The sequence below is a fragment of the Phocoena sinus genome, chromosome 2 (genome assembly GCF_008692025.1).
Source record: "Phocoena sinus isolate mPhoSin1 chromosome 2, mPhoSin1.pri, whole genome shotgun sequence".
In the NCBI taxonomy this organism is placed as follows: Eukaryota; Metazoa; Chordata; class Mammalia; order Artiodactyla; family Phocoenidae; genus Phocoena; species Phocoena sinus.
In genome coordinates this window covers 37641358-37659437 of record NC_045764.1, presented here as the reverse complement: position 1 = coordinate 37659437, position 18080 = coordinate 37641358, and the positions used below count along the sequence as shown (strand labels likewise).

Sequence of the window (18080 nt, the reverse complement as noted above, 5' to 3'; positions counted from 1 at the left end):
GAAAACAGCACGATTCTAGTCTGTGAAGCCTGGGAGCACTTCTGGTGCTCTGCCAGGTTGGCCTTTTGTTGGAGACAAAGGAATAAGTGAGTGAAAGTGTCTAAAGAAATGTGGACAAGGGTGGGTATTCTCTGGAAAGAAGAGTTTGAGGAATCTTGATGAACTGGAAGCTCTGTGAAGGCAGAACCATGTCAGTTTCCTTCAGCTTCAGTGATGCTTAGAAGGCAGCAAGTGCACAAGAACTATTTGTTGAGTGAGTGAAAGAAGGAAGGGAAGGAGGGGAGAGGGAGAGAGGGAGGAAAGAACAGCAGCTTATATTATCAAGAGGAGGATGGCTATAACTTGAGACAAAGCCCTGGTTGAAATTCTAACTATATGTAGAGCATCTACATGGTGTTCTGGATTCAGACCTAGTTTCTGGTCCTAGTCCTAACTTACCACTTATGTGACCTTAGCAAGTCCCTGAACCTCTCTATGCCCCACTTCTCATCTGTAAAGTGGGAGTATCATAATTCCTGTTTCATCCTGTTGTGAGAATTAAATAAATGACTGGTTGTAAAAAACTCAGCACAGTGGCTTGCTTATAGTAAGTGTGCAATAAATGTTAGCCTTATAAATGTCAGCTTTGCTTTAGGTGGAATAGTTTGCCAAATAATTCATGTCAAGGTTATATAACTACTCCTAAATGAGGTATAATTTCTTTTTACCTGATAAAGGCTAATTCTGAAAGTTCGCTTTGTCTTCAGACTAACACACCTCAAAGAAATTATTCTTTACTATAATAATAGTAACAATCTTTTGAAATCAATTGAACAATCTTTTGAAATCTTTTTGAAATCAGTTGAAAGCTCAGATCCCTCTCATCAGAAGTGGCATATCATTCTTGGGGTTCACAACTCACTGAAGCCGACCCTGGTGGTTAAGGGGCTCCCTGCTCAGTTCCACTGCTCACAGGCTGTAAGGAAAGAGCTAAGGCTTTTAGATAAAGAGTTTGAGGGGAGCAAGGCGGGTCTGCTCCCTTTCAGGGGGCTTGTGGGGTCCCTGTGGACTGGGTGGGTCAGGCCCCAGGTCCAGGCCCCTTAGAGCCCCCTCCTTTGCTAGAGCCAAGCTGGGCCCACTCAGAACCTCGTGGCATCCTCCAGCCTGACACTCAGCACATAAATGGTGCTGTCAGGTGTCCCAGGAATCTCGGGCCTAGGTAGCTGGTATGTAAGATCCCTGTCCAAGCGTGGATCTTTGATGCCTCCCTCACATTGGCTTTCTGTGAGCGTTGTCTCCTGGTGCCATTGCTTTAGGGTGGCAAGTGGGCACATCACCAAGGTAATGCATTCCTCCCTCCATCCTATCAAAGCAGTCTTCAGAGCCACAGGAAATCAATGGAACCCACCTGTTCAGTCCCCCACCTGATGGGCTCACCTGTCTAGGCCCACTCTCCACAGGCAGTGCTAGAACCAAGAGCAAGGCTCTCTGGGAGAAAGAGTTGTAGCCACCAGGTAACCTAAGGTGACTGGGAAACTGCAGAAGTCAGAGAGCCCCTCTTCTTTGGGAGGGGAGAGCCTTGGTCCTCTGGAAAGGAAGCTTAGTTCCCTGGGGTGGAGGAAGGGCCTTGGCTGGGTCTTCTTTCCCTTCACGTAGCAATGGCCAGGGGTCTAGGGCTCAGAGTAGGATTTACGGAAGAAGAACTTGGGGGCAAACGGAGAGGTAGATTCCTGGTTTCTTGAGATGTTGGGAATGGAGGGACCTCAGGTCTGATAAGCCAAACTAGAAACCAGACTGTGTCCTAGACCGTTATGCTTCTCGCTCCCCATCCTTACCTGGCCTAGAACATCTACCTCCCACCTGTGAGTGGCTGCAGTGGTTTCAGGGGAAAGAGAGTCTCTGAGCATTAATTGTGCCCCTGCGGGTTGACAGTTGCCAAGCATCAGCCAGGCCAGTTACCCAGGGTCTCCAGGCCCCTTTGGGGAGCAGGCCTGCGGACACAGGCAGACAGGCCCTCCTGAACTTGTCTTGGGGGCAGGGACATGACAGTGGCAACTTTGTGTTCTACCGTGTTGAGGCAGGGACAGGCTGAACCCTGCTGGTTGCACCACAGCCCTGTGGGGTAGGGGGAATCCCCTCCCAGGGAGTGGCCAGCTCAGGCCCTGACAGGCCCCAGCAGGGGTGACGCTGGGGAGAGCGGCAGGCTCTTCACCACAGCGGGCACACCCGGGGCCTGGGCTGGACAGGCCGGTTCCTTCTCCCTGTAAGAGTTGCAGCCTCAGCTCTAGGTTTGTAGGAGGCGGCTGAACCTGAGCGGAGAGCCCAGAAGGGGGTCCTCTGGGTTGGGCATCTAAGATGGTCATGGCCACTTTTAGGTAATGAGGTGAACCGATAATATAATGTGCATTCGCCCCAGGCCAGTGCTGCCAGTCACCTTATGTGCACTGTCTCATCAGCTCTCCTAACAGCCCAGGCAGTACTGTTAGCGCTCCCATCTTACAGATGAAGAAACTGAGGCTCGGAGAGATCGTGTGGCTTGCTCACAGTCCCCAGAATAATGGATGGTGCTGAGATTATCCTTATGGAAGAACTGGTGTGTTCTTCCCCTGGATTTTTTTTTTTTTTTAGTTTTTGGCCACACCCCATGGCATGTGGGATCTTAGTTCCCCCCGACCAGGGATCGAACCTGCACCTCCTGCATTGGAAGGCAGAGTCTTAACCACTGGACTGTGGGAGAGGTCCCCATCCCTGGATTCTAATCACTTGGAAGAGCAAGCAACATAAGGGACCAGTGGAGGGGCGTGCGGTTTGGGGAACAGAGATGAGGCCATTTACATTTATTGCCAGACTCTGGTTAAAAGCCACCTGTGAGATTTGAAGACAGTGTTCGTGCTGGCCCTGTGAATGCCCTCTGCTGCAGAGGGCACTGCCCCAGGGAAGCTCCCAGCACCCCCCAACCCTGGGATCTGGAACTCATTGGCTGACTTAAAAGCACACACAGGGTGGGCCAGCTGGTGTCACTTCCTCATCAAAATGTATTGATGCTGCAGCCAAGCCCTGGAGGAGGAGACAGCAGCAGTGTGCCCAGCCAGTGCAGGTGGGGAGCTGCAGCTGCAGGTTGGCATGAGAGGAGGGCTCCGGGCTACGAGGGGATGGTGGCAGGGGGCCAAGGCCCTGGGAGCTGGGCCTTAGCCAGTGCGTGTCTTCAAGGCCTTACTGGGCAGCCTGCCAGCCAGAACCCGGGGATGGGAGGAGCTTGAGTGCTACTCCAAGAGGGGGCGGGTGGGACCTTGGGTTCAAGCTCCGCTGGGCTTGGCAGGAGGCCCCTCCTCCACAGCCAGCAAACAAAGCAAAGCCATGGCCTCCAGAGTAGAATTGTGGGGGCTGGAGAGCCAGGCTCCCCTGGGTGGGAATGAGAGTGGGCAGGCCCGGCTGGGGGCAGCCTGGCAGGAGCCATGCGTACCCAAGGACAGGGCTGGCCTGCACGTGGGCAGAGGCTGTACCTATAGATGATTAATGAGTATTGATGGCTTGAGAGGCTGACTGTGGTCTGGACTGACCATTCCACTGCCAGCACTTGCCCTGAGCCTCCGCTGCCTGTTTCCTTTGCGCTGAGCAGTAAGGCAGTGGACTCGTGTGTTCATTTGCTTTATATTTTTAGCCGTGCTTCCCTTTATTTTCTTTCTCTTGTAGCCTTTCATATTTCTCTTCACTTTCTCCCCCTTATATAGCTAGTCTCATTTTCTTCTTTCACCTGATTCTACAGGTGAGGTGTTTTGTTTTTTTTTTTACCTTTCAGTCTCTAGAGTCCCCCCTCCCCCACCGGCATGATAACAGGTATAAGGTATACGTTTACGTATAGGGAAATGGACAGATCTTAAGTGTACAGCTCGAGAAATTTTAATATTTGTATACACTTGGGAAACCAACATCCAGATCAAGATATGGAGGGGCTTCCCTGGTGGCGCAGTGGTTGAGCGTCTGCCTGCCGATGCAGGGGACACAGGTTCGTGCCCCGGTCCGGGAAGATCCCACATGCCACGGAGCGGCTGGGCCCATGAGCCATGGCCGCTGAGCCTACGCGTCCGGAGCCTGTGTTCCGCAACGGGAGAGGCCACAACAGTGAGAGGCCCACGTACCGCTTAAAAAAAAAAAAAAAAAAAAATATGGAATATTCTTGTCATCCCTAAAGTTTCCTTGTCTGCCTGTGAGGCATGTGGCCCTGTTTTGTTTGGCTTCTTTGCATGTACTCCTATGTGCGTTTTACCTCTCATTCTTGCGTTTTTGTCCTTCTTATGTGTGTGTTTGTGTGTACATGAGAGACAGAACCTCAGAGAGAGAGAGAGAGAGAGAGAGAAGGAAGGAAGGAGGGTGAGGATGGGTGGGCAAAGGCTGTGTAAGTGTAGACAGAGAAAGGGCCAGACTTGATGCCTGCATCTTGCTGGCTGGGGGCAGAGAGGGAGTGTTGCTTTTCTCTTCGTCTCTTTTTTTGAATTTTATTTTATTTATTTTTTATACAGCAGGTTCTTATTAGTTATCTGTTTTATACATATTAGTGTATATATGTCAATCCCAATCTCCCAATTCATCCCACCACCACCACCCCAGGCACTTTCCCCCCTTGGTGTCCATACGTTTGTTCTCTACATCTGTGTCTCTGTTTCTGCCCTGCAAACTGGTTCATCTGTACCATTTTTCTAGGTTCCATATATGTGCATTAATATATGATATTTGTTTTTCTCTTTCTGACTTACTTCACTCTGTATGACAGTCTTTAGATACATCCACGTCTCTACAAATGACCCAATTTCGTTCCTTCTTATGGCTGAGTAATATTCCATTGTATATATGTACCACATCTTCTTTATCCATTCGTCTGTCGATGGGCATTTAGGTTGCTTCCATGATCTGGCTATTTTAAATAGTACTACAATGAACATTGGGGTGCATGTGTCTTTTTGAATTATGGTTTTCTCTGGGTATATACCCAGTAGTGGGATTGCTGGGTCATATGGTAATTCTATTTTTAGTTTTTTAAGGAATCTCCATACTGTTCTCCATAGTGGCTGCATCAATTTACATTCCCACCAACAGTGCAAGAGGGTTCCCTTTTCTCCACACCCTCTCCAGCATTTGTTGTTTGTAGATTTTCTGATGATGCCTATTCTAACTGGTGTGAGGTGATACCTCATTGTAGTTTTGATTTGCATTTCTCTAATAATTAGCGATGTTGAGCAGCTTTTCATGTGCTTCTTGGCCATCTGTATGTCTTTGGAGAAATGTCTATTTAGGTCTTCTGCCTATTTTTTGTATTGGATTGTTTGTTTTTTTTGATATTGAGCTGCATGAGCTGTTTATATATTTTGGAAATTAATCCTTTGTCCGTTGATTTGTTTGCAAATATTTTCTCCCATTCTGAGGGTTGTCTTTTCATCTTATTTGTAGTTTCCTTTGCTTTGCAAAAGATTTTAAGTTTCATTAGGTCCCATTTGTTTATTTTTGTTTTTATTTCCATTACTCTAGGAGGTGAATCAAAAAAGATCTTGCTGTGATTTATGTCAAAGAGTGCTCTTCCTATGTTTTCCTCTAAGAGTTTTATAGTGTCTGGTCTTAGATTTAGGTCTCTAGTCCATTTTGAGTTTATGTGTATCGTGTTAGGGAGTGTTCTAATTTCATTCTTTTACATGTAGCTGTCAGTTTTCCCAGCACCACTTACTGAAGAGACTGTCTTTTCTCCATTGTATATCCTTGCCTCCTTTGTCATAGATTAGTTGACCATAGGTGCGTGGGTTTATCTCTGGGCTTTCTATCCTGTTCCATTGATCTATATTTCTGTTTTTGTGCCAGTACCATATTGTCTTTTTTTTTTTTTCATATTGTCTTAATTACTGTAGCTTTGTAGTATAGTCTGAAGTCAGAGAATCTGATTCCTCCAGCTCCATTTTTTTCCCTCAAGACTGCTTTCGCTATTTGGGGTCTTTTGTGTCTCCATACAAATTTTAAGATTTTTTTGTTCTAGCTCCATAAAAAATGCCACTGGTAATTTGTTGTGGATTGCATTGAATCTGTAGATTGCTTTGGGTAGTATAGTCATTTTCACAATATTGATTCTTCCAATCCAAGAACATGATATATCTCTCCATCTGTTTGTGTTATCTTTGATTTCTTTCATCAGTGTCTTATAGTTTTCTGAGTACAAGTCTTTTACCTCCTTAGGTAGGTTTATTCCTAGGTATTTTATTCTTTTTGCTGCAATGGTGAATGGGACTGTTTCCTTAATTTCCCTTTCTGATCTTTCATTGTTAGTGTATAGGAATGCAAGAGATTTCTGTGCATTAATTTTGTATCCTGCAACTTTACCAAATTCATTGATTAGCTCTAGTAGTTTTCTGGTGGCATCTTTAGGATTCTCTGTGTATAGTATCATGTCATCTGCAAACAGTGACAGTTTTACTTCTTCTTTTCCAATTTGTATTCCTTTTATTTCTTTTTCTTCTCTGATTGCCATGGCTAGGACTTCCAAAACTATGTTGAATAATAGTGGTGAGAATGGACATCCTTGTCTTGTTCCTGATCTTAGAGGTTTCAGTTTTTCACCACTGAGAATGATGTTGGCTGTAGGTTTGTCATATATGGCCTTTATTATGTTGAGGTAGGTTCCCTCTATGCCTAATTTCTGGAGAGTTTTTATCATAAACGGGTGTTGAATTTTGTCAAAAGCTTTTTCTGCATCTTTTTATACTCTTTCCAAGCCACCCCCTGAGCTCTTTATAAACATCAGCGTTCTGGCTGAGAAAGACTTGCCTACAACCCAGAGTGGCACAGGGGAGCAGGAGACACAGTGTTGGCTTGGGAACCACTCTTTAGCCCACGGGAAGTCAGCTCAAATGAGGTTTTTCTCTGTTGTCCTCCTGTTTTTTCCACTCTGGGGAGAACAAATCAGCACACTGACGGAAGACAGTGGAGCCCACAAGGCCTGAGGCCACCGTGCTGGGGGCATGGGATAGAGGGCTCATCTCCAGGCCAACAGTTGGGTCCCTCATTTTGTCTGCCCTGTGGAGATCCTGCTTGAGTGCCACGCTAGGCAGTGGGGTTTCCAAAGACAAGACCCATTACTGTCCTCAAGGGGCCTGCCACTGAGTTGGCATAAGACACACTTGAAGCATCTGAGCAGCCATGAGCAGGATATAATTAACCACCAGGTGAGTCTACATCAGCCCCTGCCTCATCTCCTCAGGGAGGAGCATAGCAGTCAGACAACCCATGTGTTGCCAAGACACTAGGGCAAACCAGGCTTGCTGTGGCTTGAGAAGCTACCTGACATGGAGATTCAGGCACTCAACAAATTCTAATTGACCACATGCCATTATCAGGCCCTGTTCTAGGTAAGAGCTGTAAGCAGAAGATAGAAGGAAATGCTATGGGTAGTACCCTGATTTCAATAAGATTTCTTACAATTTTTTTCATATTATTGTTATTTTTTTTTTTGGCCGTGCTATGCGGCTTGTGGGATTTTAGTTCCCCAACCAGGGATTGAACCCGGGCCCTCAGCAGTGAGAGCATGGAGTCCTAACCACTGGGACCAACAGGGGATTCCCTCATATTATTATTATGGATAATATGAAGAAATGTGGGCCGAATGGTACAGTAAGGAGGATACATAGCTAATTGTTCAACCTACAAAGGGTACTGATCAGTTTTCAGTCCCAGATGAAGGTTTCCAGTGTGCTCTGTTTTTGGCCCTGTCTCACTCAGTTCCCCCCTGCCCCGCAAATTTACAAAACACTGATATAAAACACACCATAACTTTCTATATTAACCAACTGTTAAACTTTGCCATAGTAGCACTCACACTCTTTCTTTTTTCTTTTTTTAATTTTTATTTATTTATTTTGGCTGCGTTGGACCTTCGTTGCTGTGTGCGGGCTTTCTCTAGTTGCAGCGAACGGGGTCTACTCTTCGTTGTGGTACGCGGGCTTCTCATTGCAGTGGCTTCTCTTGTTATGTAGCACGGGCTCTAGGCAGGCGGGCTTCAGTAGTTGCAGCACGCGGGCTCAGTAGTTGTGGCTTGTGGGCTCTAGAGCACAGGCTCAGTAGTTGTGGCACACGGGCTTAGTTGCTCCGTGGCATGTGGGATCTTCTCGGACCAGGGCTTGAACCCATGTCCCCTGCATTGGCAGGTGGATTCTTAACCACTGCACCACCAGGGAAGTCCCCACACTCTTTCTTTCTAATACACACAAAGAACATGCTTGTTTTGGCTGAATCATTTGAAAGTAACTTGTAGACATCGTGATACTTCACGTCTACAGACCTCAGCAGGCATCTCCAAAGAGCAATGACATTCTCCTAAGAACACAATACCATTATTATAACCTAAGAAAATGAACAATAATGCCATAATATCATCAAATACACAGTGTGTGTTAAAATTTTCCCAATTGCTCTATGGCTTTTTTTTTTCTTCAGAATTCAAGGTTCACATATTGCATTTGATTACATGTCTTTTTAGTTTCCTAACCTAAAACAGTTCCCCTGTCCTTTTTGTCTTTTCATCAGTTTGATCTTTTTGAAGAGTCCAGGTTATTTGTCTTGTAGAATGCTGGATGTATCTGATTGTGTCCTCATTATTAGATCTGGGTTAGACACTTTTGCTACAATGGTTGATGGGTTGTATATTTCTTATTGCTTCCTATCAGGAGGTAAATGATACCAGGTAGTCCCACTACCAGTGATATTACTTTTGGCCACTTGATTAAGATGGTGTCCACTGGGGGGAAAAAAAAGAAAAAGATGGTGGCCACCAGAGTTCTCCCTTAGAGAAACATTTTCCCACTGGTAATTAGTAAAAGTCATCTGTGGGACGGATTTTGAGACCTTGTTAATATAGTTTCCTAAAAATCTGCCACCCAAACGTTTAGCATCCACTGATTATCCCTGTTTGAATCTCGATTTTCTAAGTCTACCATTTCTTCTACATGTATCCGGCAGTACTGTTCTACAGAGAAAAGCATCCTTTCTAGCCCTTCTCTTTCTCTGTCCGTGCTTTGCCGAGTTTTACTGTGGACTAATGGATTGTTTTATTTTGATGCATTATAATCCATTACTTCCTTATGCTTTCTGTTGCTCAAATTGTCCCAAGTTTGGTCATCCAGCTGGCCCTATATCCTTTTGACATGACCCCATTAGTCTTTAGTCACTTCCTTGTTTCCCGGCCCAACACAACATCCCAGGCTCACCTTGTACTTTCCCTTTCATTTCTCCAGGGAGTCCTAGAACCTTTTATTGGAGAGTAATATTTAGAAACCAAGAAGTGGGTGCTAGGTCTGCTCACCTAATATTTTTATCAATGATTTTAATACAAGGTCAAGGATGCTTATCAGATTTATAGATGACTCAAAACTGGGAGAGGAAGCCTAATGTATAATAGAATCAATATTCAAAATGACCTCACTAGGATGAAATCTGGGCCAGAACCAATAGATTTAAAGGAGATCAATACAAAGTCTTGTGCTTAGGTTGAAAAAGTTAATTGCATAATTTCCGGTTTGGGGGAATCCTAGACCAAAGTCGATATCAAAAAGTAGCTCTGGGGCTTCCCTGGTGGCGCAGTGGTTGGGAGTCTGCCTGCCGATGCAAGGGAGGTGGGTTCGTGCCCCAGTCCGGGAAGATCCCGCATGCCACGGAGCGGCTGGGCCTGCGAGCCATGGCCGCTGGGCCTGCGCGTCCGGAGCCTGTGCTCCACGGCAGGAGAGGCCACAACAGTGAGAGGCCCTCGTACCGCAAAAAAAAAAAAAAAAAAAAAAAAAGAAGTAGCTCTGGTTGTTTGTTGACATGTACCAGCAGTATTCCATGACTCTCAGGCTGCATTCTTTCATTCATTTGTCCAGCCAATACTTACTGAGGGCCTACCATATGCCAGGCACTGTTCTAGAGGCTAGGGATGTGTTAGTTCCCTTCTCAGTCAACATTCTTGGGGGTGAGAAGGTGGGTAGGGAGTTCAGACAATGAAGGAAAACCACAACAAATAAATCATATAGTGTTTTAGATGATGAGTGCTTTGAAGAAACATCTCAGGGCAAGGGGAATATTGGGGGAAGATCTGATTCTTCAAGGTTATCTTTGAGGAAAGATTTGACAGAAACAAGGGAATCAGTCAGTTTCTGGGAAGAGTGCTCCAGGCAGAGAGAGTAGCCAGGGCAAAGGTCCTAATACAAGAGTGTTCACAAGTGTGCCTGGGGTAGAGTGAATGGGGGAAGAGCAGTGGATGATGCAATGGTGGTAGGGGTGAGGTAGCCTAGGGCCTTGCAGACCACTGTAAGGAACCACTGGAGGGTTTTGAGCAGAGGAGTGCCATGACTTGACTTTGGTTTTGAAAAACTCCCTCTGGCTGCAGAGTTGAGAAAAGATTGTAAGGGGCGCAAGGGTGGAAGAAAGGAGACCAGTTAGGCTGCCCTTGCAGCACCCAGGAGAGGGCAGTAACTGGGCCCCCAGGAGGTGGTAAGTGATCAGACTGTAGATTTGCTAGTGGACTGGATGTGAGGAGCAAGTGAGAAGAAAGGAATTAAGGTTTTTAACCTGAGCAATTTAAAGATGGACTTGCCATTAAATGAGATGGGAAAGGCTCACACAGATGGAGCATGTTTTGGGGAGGGAGAAGGGAGAGATCAGGAGCTTGGTTTGAGACCATGTTGAATTTAAGATACCTGTCAGAAAAGAGAGCCTGGTAGAAATGTTGAGGCCAGTTGGAGTTTAGGACAGAGGTCCTAGCTACAGACAGAAACATGGACATCACTGGCTAAAGATGGATTGACACCATTAATAGCGGCAAAGTGTCCCAGGCCTGGGCAATGCTGGAACTACAAGTAGCTGGTGCTAACCACGTCCTATGTGGAATTCTGTGTCCAGGGCTGGGAGCCCCTGTAAAAGGGGTACTGCTGGCCTGGACCATAGCCATAGAAGGGTATTGGGATGGTGGAGGTACAGAAATCATGGAAGCTTGCTGTGCACGAGGAGACCTGGGACCACGTGAGCACTGTGCCTACCCACCCTGTGGGAGGCCCTGGGAATAGGGTGAGAGCAAAAGGTGCCAGCTCTGAGAAGGCTAATTTTGGCTGGGGGTGAAGAGCCATTGCGGCTAATTCCTGGAGGAACTGTCCCCACTGCCATGGAAATGACTGGCAGAGGTTTTCAAAGTCCTTTTGACTTGAACTACAGGAAGAATTACACTTTACTGTGATCCTGTGCACACTTAGGAAAAGTTGAAACAAGTTTCCTAAAGCTTACTTATCGATAATTTCTATGGTCATTGCACTTTGGTATCTTCCATTCTATTTCTTTTTTAATGCTGATAGGGATCCACTAAATTGACTTCAGGATCCACTAAGGGATCCAGTCTGCAGTTTGAAACCCCTGGTCTCAGCACAACTGAACTCCACCCCTGGGTATTCACACTGCAGGAGGATTGAGGGTGGGTGCCTCTGGAATTCCAGCCTTAGGGAGTACTTTCCCCTGCCAGGCTACGTGCAGGTTGTGGAGAAGGTCCACCTCCTTGGCAGTACATTAAGTCCTATTATCCCACTTAAGCTAATCTTGCCCGGATCCCCCCATCCGAGGTTTGGCTTCGTGCGGACAGAATTCCAAGCGTGGATGACCCCGCAGGGTACCTAGATTAAGTGTTAAGCCTCTAGTGAACACTCAAGACCTAAGGTGGAATGACCCGTGCAGAAATTAGGTGCAGAAGCAACTAGCCCCGGAGTCTACCAGCTCGGCGGAGTTCACTTGGTTACGGACAGTGGGTGCCAGGAGCATTGCGGGGGGACGGGGGGGCGCGGCAGGGATAAAGGGAGAAGACACAGGAGCGCAGTGTAGAGACCCAAGCGTTTTCCCAAAGGAACGCGCTGAGGGTCCTAGAGGAGCCGGAAGGGGCCGGGGCGGCTGTGGGAGGGTCTGCGAGGTGGGGGCGGGGAACTAGGGGTCTGCTTTCCTCCGTGCCCCCGCGCTCCCGCGGACTCGGCTGGTACTGATCCCCGGGCTCGGCCCCCTCCGGACGCGCACCAAGCTAGGTGCACCCAGCTGGCGCCCCTTGAGCCTCCAGCGCCCAGGAAGGAGGAAGGGGGAAGGGGTGGGTCGGGCACGAGCTGAGCAGGGAGAGGCTGGACTAACCGCCCGACTTCCTCCTTCAGCCCCTCCCTCCCGCACTCGCGGGCGAGCTTCGACAGAACTGAGCTAGTGGAAGACCGCGGTGCCGCTGGGGGCGGAGGGGCCAGGGTTCGCAGCAGCCCACGTGACCCCATTTCCCACCCGGTTCCAGCCCCCAGGTCCGGAGGCGGGGGTCCGGCGACCGACTCCCGGGCCGGACTTCGCGGTGGGGCCGCCGCCCGCGAGTCCTATAGAGCCACCTGAGCCGGAGCCCGGAGGACGCAGTCGCTCCTCGCTGTCCGAGTCCCGCGCGCCGCGATGGGCCGGGGGAGCCGGCCGCCGCCGGCTCTGCTGCTGCTGATGCTACTGCTACTGCTACCGCCGTCTCCGATTCGGGCGCTCGCCCCTCGGATCAGCCTGCCTCTGGGTGAGTGCTGGGGCGACCCCGCGGGGGACGCGGGCTGGGGTCTGGGGGAGGGGAGGCGGCCGGAGAGGTGCCTCGCGCGGAGGTTGTGGTGACAAAGGAGGGAGGGAGGGAGGGGGTCTGTCGGAGGCTTGGGGTCCATTAGGACCCCTCCTCCTTTCAGAACGGTCCTGGGAAGGAGGGAAAGGAGAGGGGAGCTGTGGGGCCGCGGGCCCCTTTCTTCCATTCTTTTTAATGGACAGGGAGGGGATCTCTCGCCCGCTCTGTCGCCCCGGCTCGCCCCTTGGTAGGGCGCCCTTTCGGCGGTGGCGCCCCCCCTCGTTCCCCACCCCCGGTGCTGGCTGCCCGCTGGTCCGCCTGCCCATCTGCTTGTCTTTGATGCTGACCAGAGCCAGCCGCGGTGCCCCCACCCCCGCCCCCGAGGGCGGCGCGGGGTGGAGGGGGCCTTGGTTGCCGTCCCATAAACACTGGGGTCTGGTATTACAGCAAGTCGCAGCAGGACTCGGGAACCGCGGCGGGGCGGGTGCCCCATTCTCCCTCCGCCTCTTCATCCTGGTGGGCCAGCGCAGCCCGCCCCCACCGCGCAGGCTTGGTGGGATCCCCCCAGGGCCTGGGAGCGACCATACTAGGGATGGGGGCAGCTCTGGGCTCCTAGACTTCCAGGCCCTGGGAAGGACTGCTTCTCAGAGTCACCCTGGAGTACCATCCTCATTGGCCACGTCCCTCGCCTGGTGCTCACGTCTGCTTCTCTGGCCCCCTCCCTTCCAGCCCTCCATTCTCCCCTCTCCTTACCAACCCCCCCCCCCCCCCCCCCCCCCCCCCGCCACTTTCATCTCGTTGCTTTTCCAAGTCTTTGAAATCAGAGGGACCTGGATTCCAGTCCCATTTCTGCTACTGGGCAAGTGAGCCCCTTTTCCCTGTGCCCCAGTTTCCTCATCTGTAAAATGGGCACTGTCATAGGTATTTTGCAAGGCTATCTTAGAGATTTCATGAAACCGGGTGTATTACTAGGCAACATATATAGATGCCCAATAATGTTTCTCCAAGCCCTTTAACTTGTTGGTTGTCACACTGAATGAATTAGAATAAAGGATTTATAAATTAGTGTTGGGGGCTTCCCTGGTGGCGCAGTGATTGAGAGTCTGCCTGCTAATGCAGGGTACGTGGGTTCGTGCCCCGGTCCGGGAAGATCCCACATGCCGCGGAGCGGCTGGGCCCATGAGCCATGGCCGCTGAGCCTGTGCATCTGGAGAGACCACAGCAGTAAGAGGCCCGCGTACCGCAAAAAAATAAAATAAAATAAAAATAAATTAGTGTTTACAGACTAAAATTGTACCAGCCTTCCTTCTCTTTACAGCATCCCACTTCTAAAAGCATTTCATTTACAAAAGGAAGGAGTAGCAGAATCAGTACTTAAATTAAGTCAGGGCCACTAGGGAAAACCCTACCTGAAATATTGCAGGATAATACTGAGAAGATGGCCTGGGTTCAAATCCTGCCTCAGCCACTAGGTAACCCTGTGACCTTGAGCAAGCTCCTTAACCTCTCTGGGCCTTGATTTCCTCATCTGTAAAATAGGGATAATGATGGCACCCACCTCAAAGTTGTGAAGGTTAAATCATTTTCTGTTTGAAAAGTGCTTAGGGCAGGGCTTGATACGTAGAACCCGCTTAATAAGTGTTAACTATCATCATTGCTATGTGTTAAGCACAGGCTTCATTCTGGCATATCCTGCCCAGAGCTGTGTTTTGTTAGTTTGACCACAGCTCCTTGGGTGCTCCAGCTGGGTAAGTGAAGATAACAGGTGTATCCGGACCCAGGCCTGCTGCCTCGCTACTCTTTCTGTTGTGGCCACCACTCCCTTTACCCTTAGACCCTCTCAGCTCTGCAAGAAGGCGAGGTGAGGGGGGAACAAAGGCTCTGATGGACTCTACTTCTGGCTGTGGGAAAGCTGGACTGGTTCACAGGGCCATGTCAACTGTAGCAGGTATTGTGTCCAACTCTGAAGCTGGCTGGGGACCACTCATAGTGTGAATGAAAGACAGAAGGGGGAGCTGTGCGGAGGAACTGAGAGGACCTGCTTCCTGAGAGCAGCTAGAACACTTGGTCATTACCACCCACTGCCCTGAAACCTGGCCCGCTTCCACGTATTCAGCACCATGGCCTGGCCGTAGTACAGGCTACTGTCACACACTAGCACCCCTTGCACAGGTCAGGTGGTGCTATGGTCTGGATGTCTGTGTACCCCCAAAATTCATATGTTAAAATCCTAACCCCCCAAAAGACTAAGACACTCAGGCTCACCTGTGAGAACCCACAGATGCACACATTTTGTTTATGGCACAGAGGTGCCCAGTTGAGGGGTGGAGGGCCTGAAATGCAGTTTATACTCTGCTTTCCAAGCTGTGGAGCCTAGAGAAAAAGGCCTTCCGCTCTCTTCTTGAGACTGGGACTACCCAGAGGGGACTTCTTTTTCTAGTTCCACCAAAGCCCTGGCATCGTTTAGCAGCACCCCAGCCCCTGAACTCGTGAGCATGTATCCACACTTTGCTGAGCTGCACTGCGCTGCACCCAGAGTGCTCGCCTCCCTGGCCTCCCTCCAGGACCTTGATCCCCGCTGCCCCCCTTCCATCTACATGCAGGTCCTCCCAGCCGGCTGGGATCCCCAGAGGGGGATCCCCGGTGACTGAGCAGGCACACCCTCTGAGCATGGCCGAGGCAGTTTCCTGCCTCATCCCTGGGGGCTCATCAGATGTTCCTGGCAGTGTGCCCATACCGGGCAAGCCCATGGTGACCATGGGATGCTGGGCTTGAAGCCCCAGGCCTCTCCCTCACAGAACAGGGAGAGAGGCGTGGAATGGAGAACACACCTCGCTTCCTGCCACCTGCCCTCCTGTACTGAATTCCCACCCAGGCTCTCCAGGGGCCCAGATGCCTAGGGAGAATGGCCTGTGTCTGTGGTTTAAAACAAAATCCTTGGAAGTAGAGCATCCAGTTTGCATCTGAGGTCCTTCGTATGGAACCCTCATTACCGTTGATCAGCAGCAGATTCCTGGGGCCATGAGGAGGAGGTTCCCCACTTGTGGTCTCACCCAGTGGACAGGAGTGGGAGGAGGACTGGGGGCTCCAGGGTCAGCTAGGCAAGCAGTGGCCTTAGGAGGTTTCTTATCTCTGTGAAAGGGACGCTTCAGAGAAGCGTGTGGAATTTTGGTTCTGTTGCATCGGAGACTGTGCAGTCAGGACAGAGGCCTCGCAGTGGTCAGGAGCAGGAGAGACGCGGAGTGGAAGCAGTGGGCCTGGGCGTGCCGTGCCTTGCAGCCTGGCCGTGCGGGCGGAAACCAGACAGCCTGCTGCTATGCTCATGGTAGTCATGTCGGGTCCCCTTATTTGGGCAATTAAAATGAGTTACTAATTACCCCCTGCCCCAGAAGTGCATGGCTGGAAGACTCTGTACACAGTGTTTCCAAAGTAGACTGGATATAAATCCCTGGGCCTGCAAACCGCAGTCAACAAAACCCCATTGAGCAGAGAGAATAGCGCATTGGCCTGAATCAGCTGCTTGTCCTCTGACCTGGAGCGGGCACCCAGGGTCATGGCTGCCCTGAGAAGCCCCATGCAAGCCACTTTAGAAGTCTTTTCCTGGCTGGTTACCGGCCTCCCTCCTTGATGTGGCCTCAGCTTGACATGAGCATTTGTCTTCAGCTCTGTCCCGTGGGCTGGCATCTTCACGGCCCTTCAGCGCAGAGCTGGAACTGTGGTGCTAACAGACGGCTCACCGCACAACCTGGGGCAAGTGTCCACCTCCTCCAAGCCCATTTTCACATTGGGAGTAATAGCAGGATCCATCTCTCAGGGTCCTGAGAGGATTACGTGAAATAACGTGTGTAAAGTGTTTGGCCCGGGTGCTACGTCCCCAGTAAAAGGTAGTGGCCACTCTTCTTTGTGGTGGAAATTCCCTGCCCGCCTTGCTGGGTGAGGTTATTTGCATCAATTGGGTAGATACTGGTGAGTGCTGGCTGTATACAGGCCCTCTGCTAGGTGCTAAGACCTTCTGGCCAGGGAATGAAGTGGTGCAGACCCCACCCCCTAACCTGGGGTAGGAGACCGAGCAAGTCGCCCGAGGGCTGACTGGAGGCCATCGTCAGGGGTCCTGCTTAATTTAGTCCACTTTTCAGGTGCTCCTGGTCCAGCTCTTTCAAAGTCCTCCTCTGCCCCAAGAACCTCCTCTGCCTGGGGCTGGACCGCACCTCTGCCTCCTCCGTGTCCGTGGTTGCCTCCACTCTGCCCTCTTCATAACCCACATGTAGCTGGGTGTTGAAATGCCTGTGTGCCAGCCCAGCAAAGCTCTGAGCTTGCACAACTTTTGGGGCACAGCTGGATACACCTGCACGTTCCTCTCCTAGACAGGGGAGACAGAGAGGATGGCACGGGGCCTGGAGAAAAAGCTGGACTCAGGTCATGTCCGTCACACCTTCCTTTGTCCCCTTTCTTAGGGCCTGTTGCCCCACTCCCCCATCCCTGGGTGCTCAGGACCGGAGGCCTCTGATGTGGTCCTCCGTGTGGGTCGAGGGGGAAGAGGAGTGAGAGTATGTGAGACTCTCATGATCTGGGCTGGCCTGACCTCAGGAGCTCCTGCTGCTGCTTTTTCCTAGCCAGCACCCCCACCCCTACCCCTGCCTCTCCTCTTCCTCGCATTCTGACCTCCCTGTCCTGGCAGTGCTCCCCCGAGTCCAGGATGGAAAGTAGAGCCCTGTGCGGTCGCCCTGGTCACTCTTCAGCCACCCACCACTCCTGTGTGACCGTCTCCACTATGGGGCAGGAACCAGCCCTTAGGTGGCACAGCTGGCGTCCTTATGTTTGTGTTCCACCATCCAGCACCTAGAAGAAGGTAGAAGGTAAGGTAGCAGGTATAGGGCTACTGTGGGCACCAGGCTTTTAGTATATTATTTCCACTTACATGGTAAATGGAATTATCCCCATTTTACAGTTAAGGTAGCTGAGGTTCAGAGAAGAGAAGTATCTTGTCCACGTCACACAGTTCTGCCTTGCAAGCCTGCGACCTGACCTGTTCTCCATGGGACTTGTTTGGTCTGCACTCATGGGTCCATCTGAGAAGCCCATCCTGACAGCTTAGTGGAGTTCAGAGAGGTGGGGGGCCTGTGGTGAGGGGGTTTCAGTGGGGATAATAGACAGTAGACAGAAACCTCTCATTTTATCTTCAATTCTTTTTTAAATTTTATTTATTTATTTATTTATTTTTGGCTGTGTCGGGTCTTCATTGCTGTGCGCAGGCTTTCTCTAGTTGTAGTGAGCGGGCACTACTCTTTCGTTGTGGTGCGCGGGTTTCTCATTGCGGTGGCTTCTCTTGTTGCAGAGCATGGGCTCTAGGGGTGCGGGCTTCAGTAGTTGTGGCACGTGGGCTTAGCATTTGTGGCTCATGGGCTTAGTTGCTCTGCGGCATGTGGGATCTTCCCGGACCAGGGCTCGAACCCGTGTCCCCTGCATTGGCAGGTGGATTCCCAACCACTGTGCCACC

At 50.3% G+C, this 18080-nt stretch overlaps 1 protein-coding gene across 5 annotated transcripts in view; it reads left to right on the top strand.

Moving 5' to 3' along the window:
• The window catches only part of SEMA4B (semaphorin 4B), a 92253-nt gene that overhangs the window by 55002 nt on the left and 19171 nt on the right, over window positions 1-18080 (top strand). For all 5 annotated transcript variants that reach the window (XM_032622023.1, XM_032622025.1, XM_032622026.1 and 2 more), the window contains one exon: window positions 12293-12547. In XM_032622023.1, coding sequence (XP_032477914.1) covers window positions 12439-12547 — 109 coding nt within the window. In that variant the 5' untranslated portion in view covers window positions 12293-12438. The remainder of the gene's footprint in view (window positions 1-12292; window positions 12548-18080) is intronic.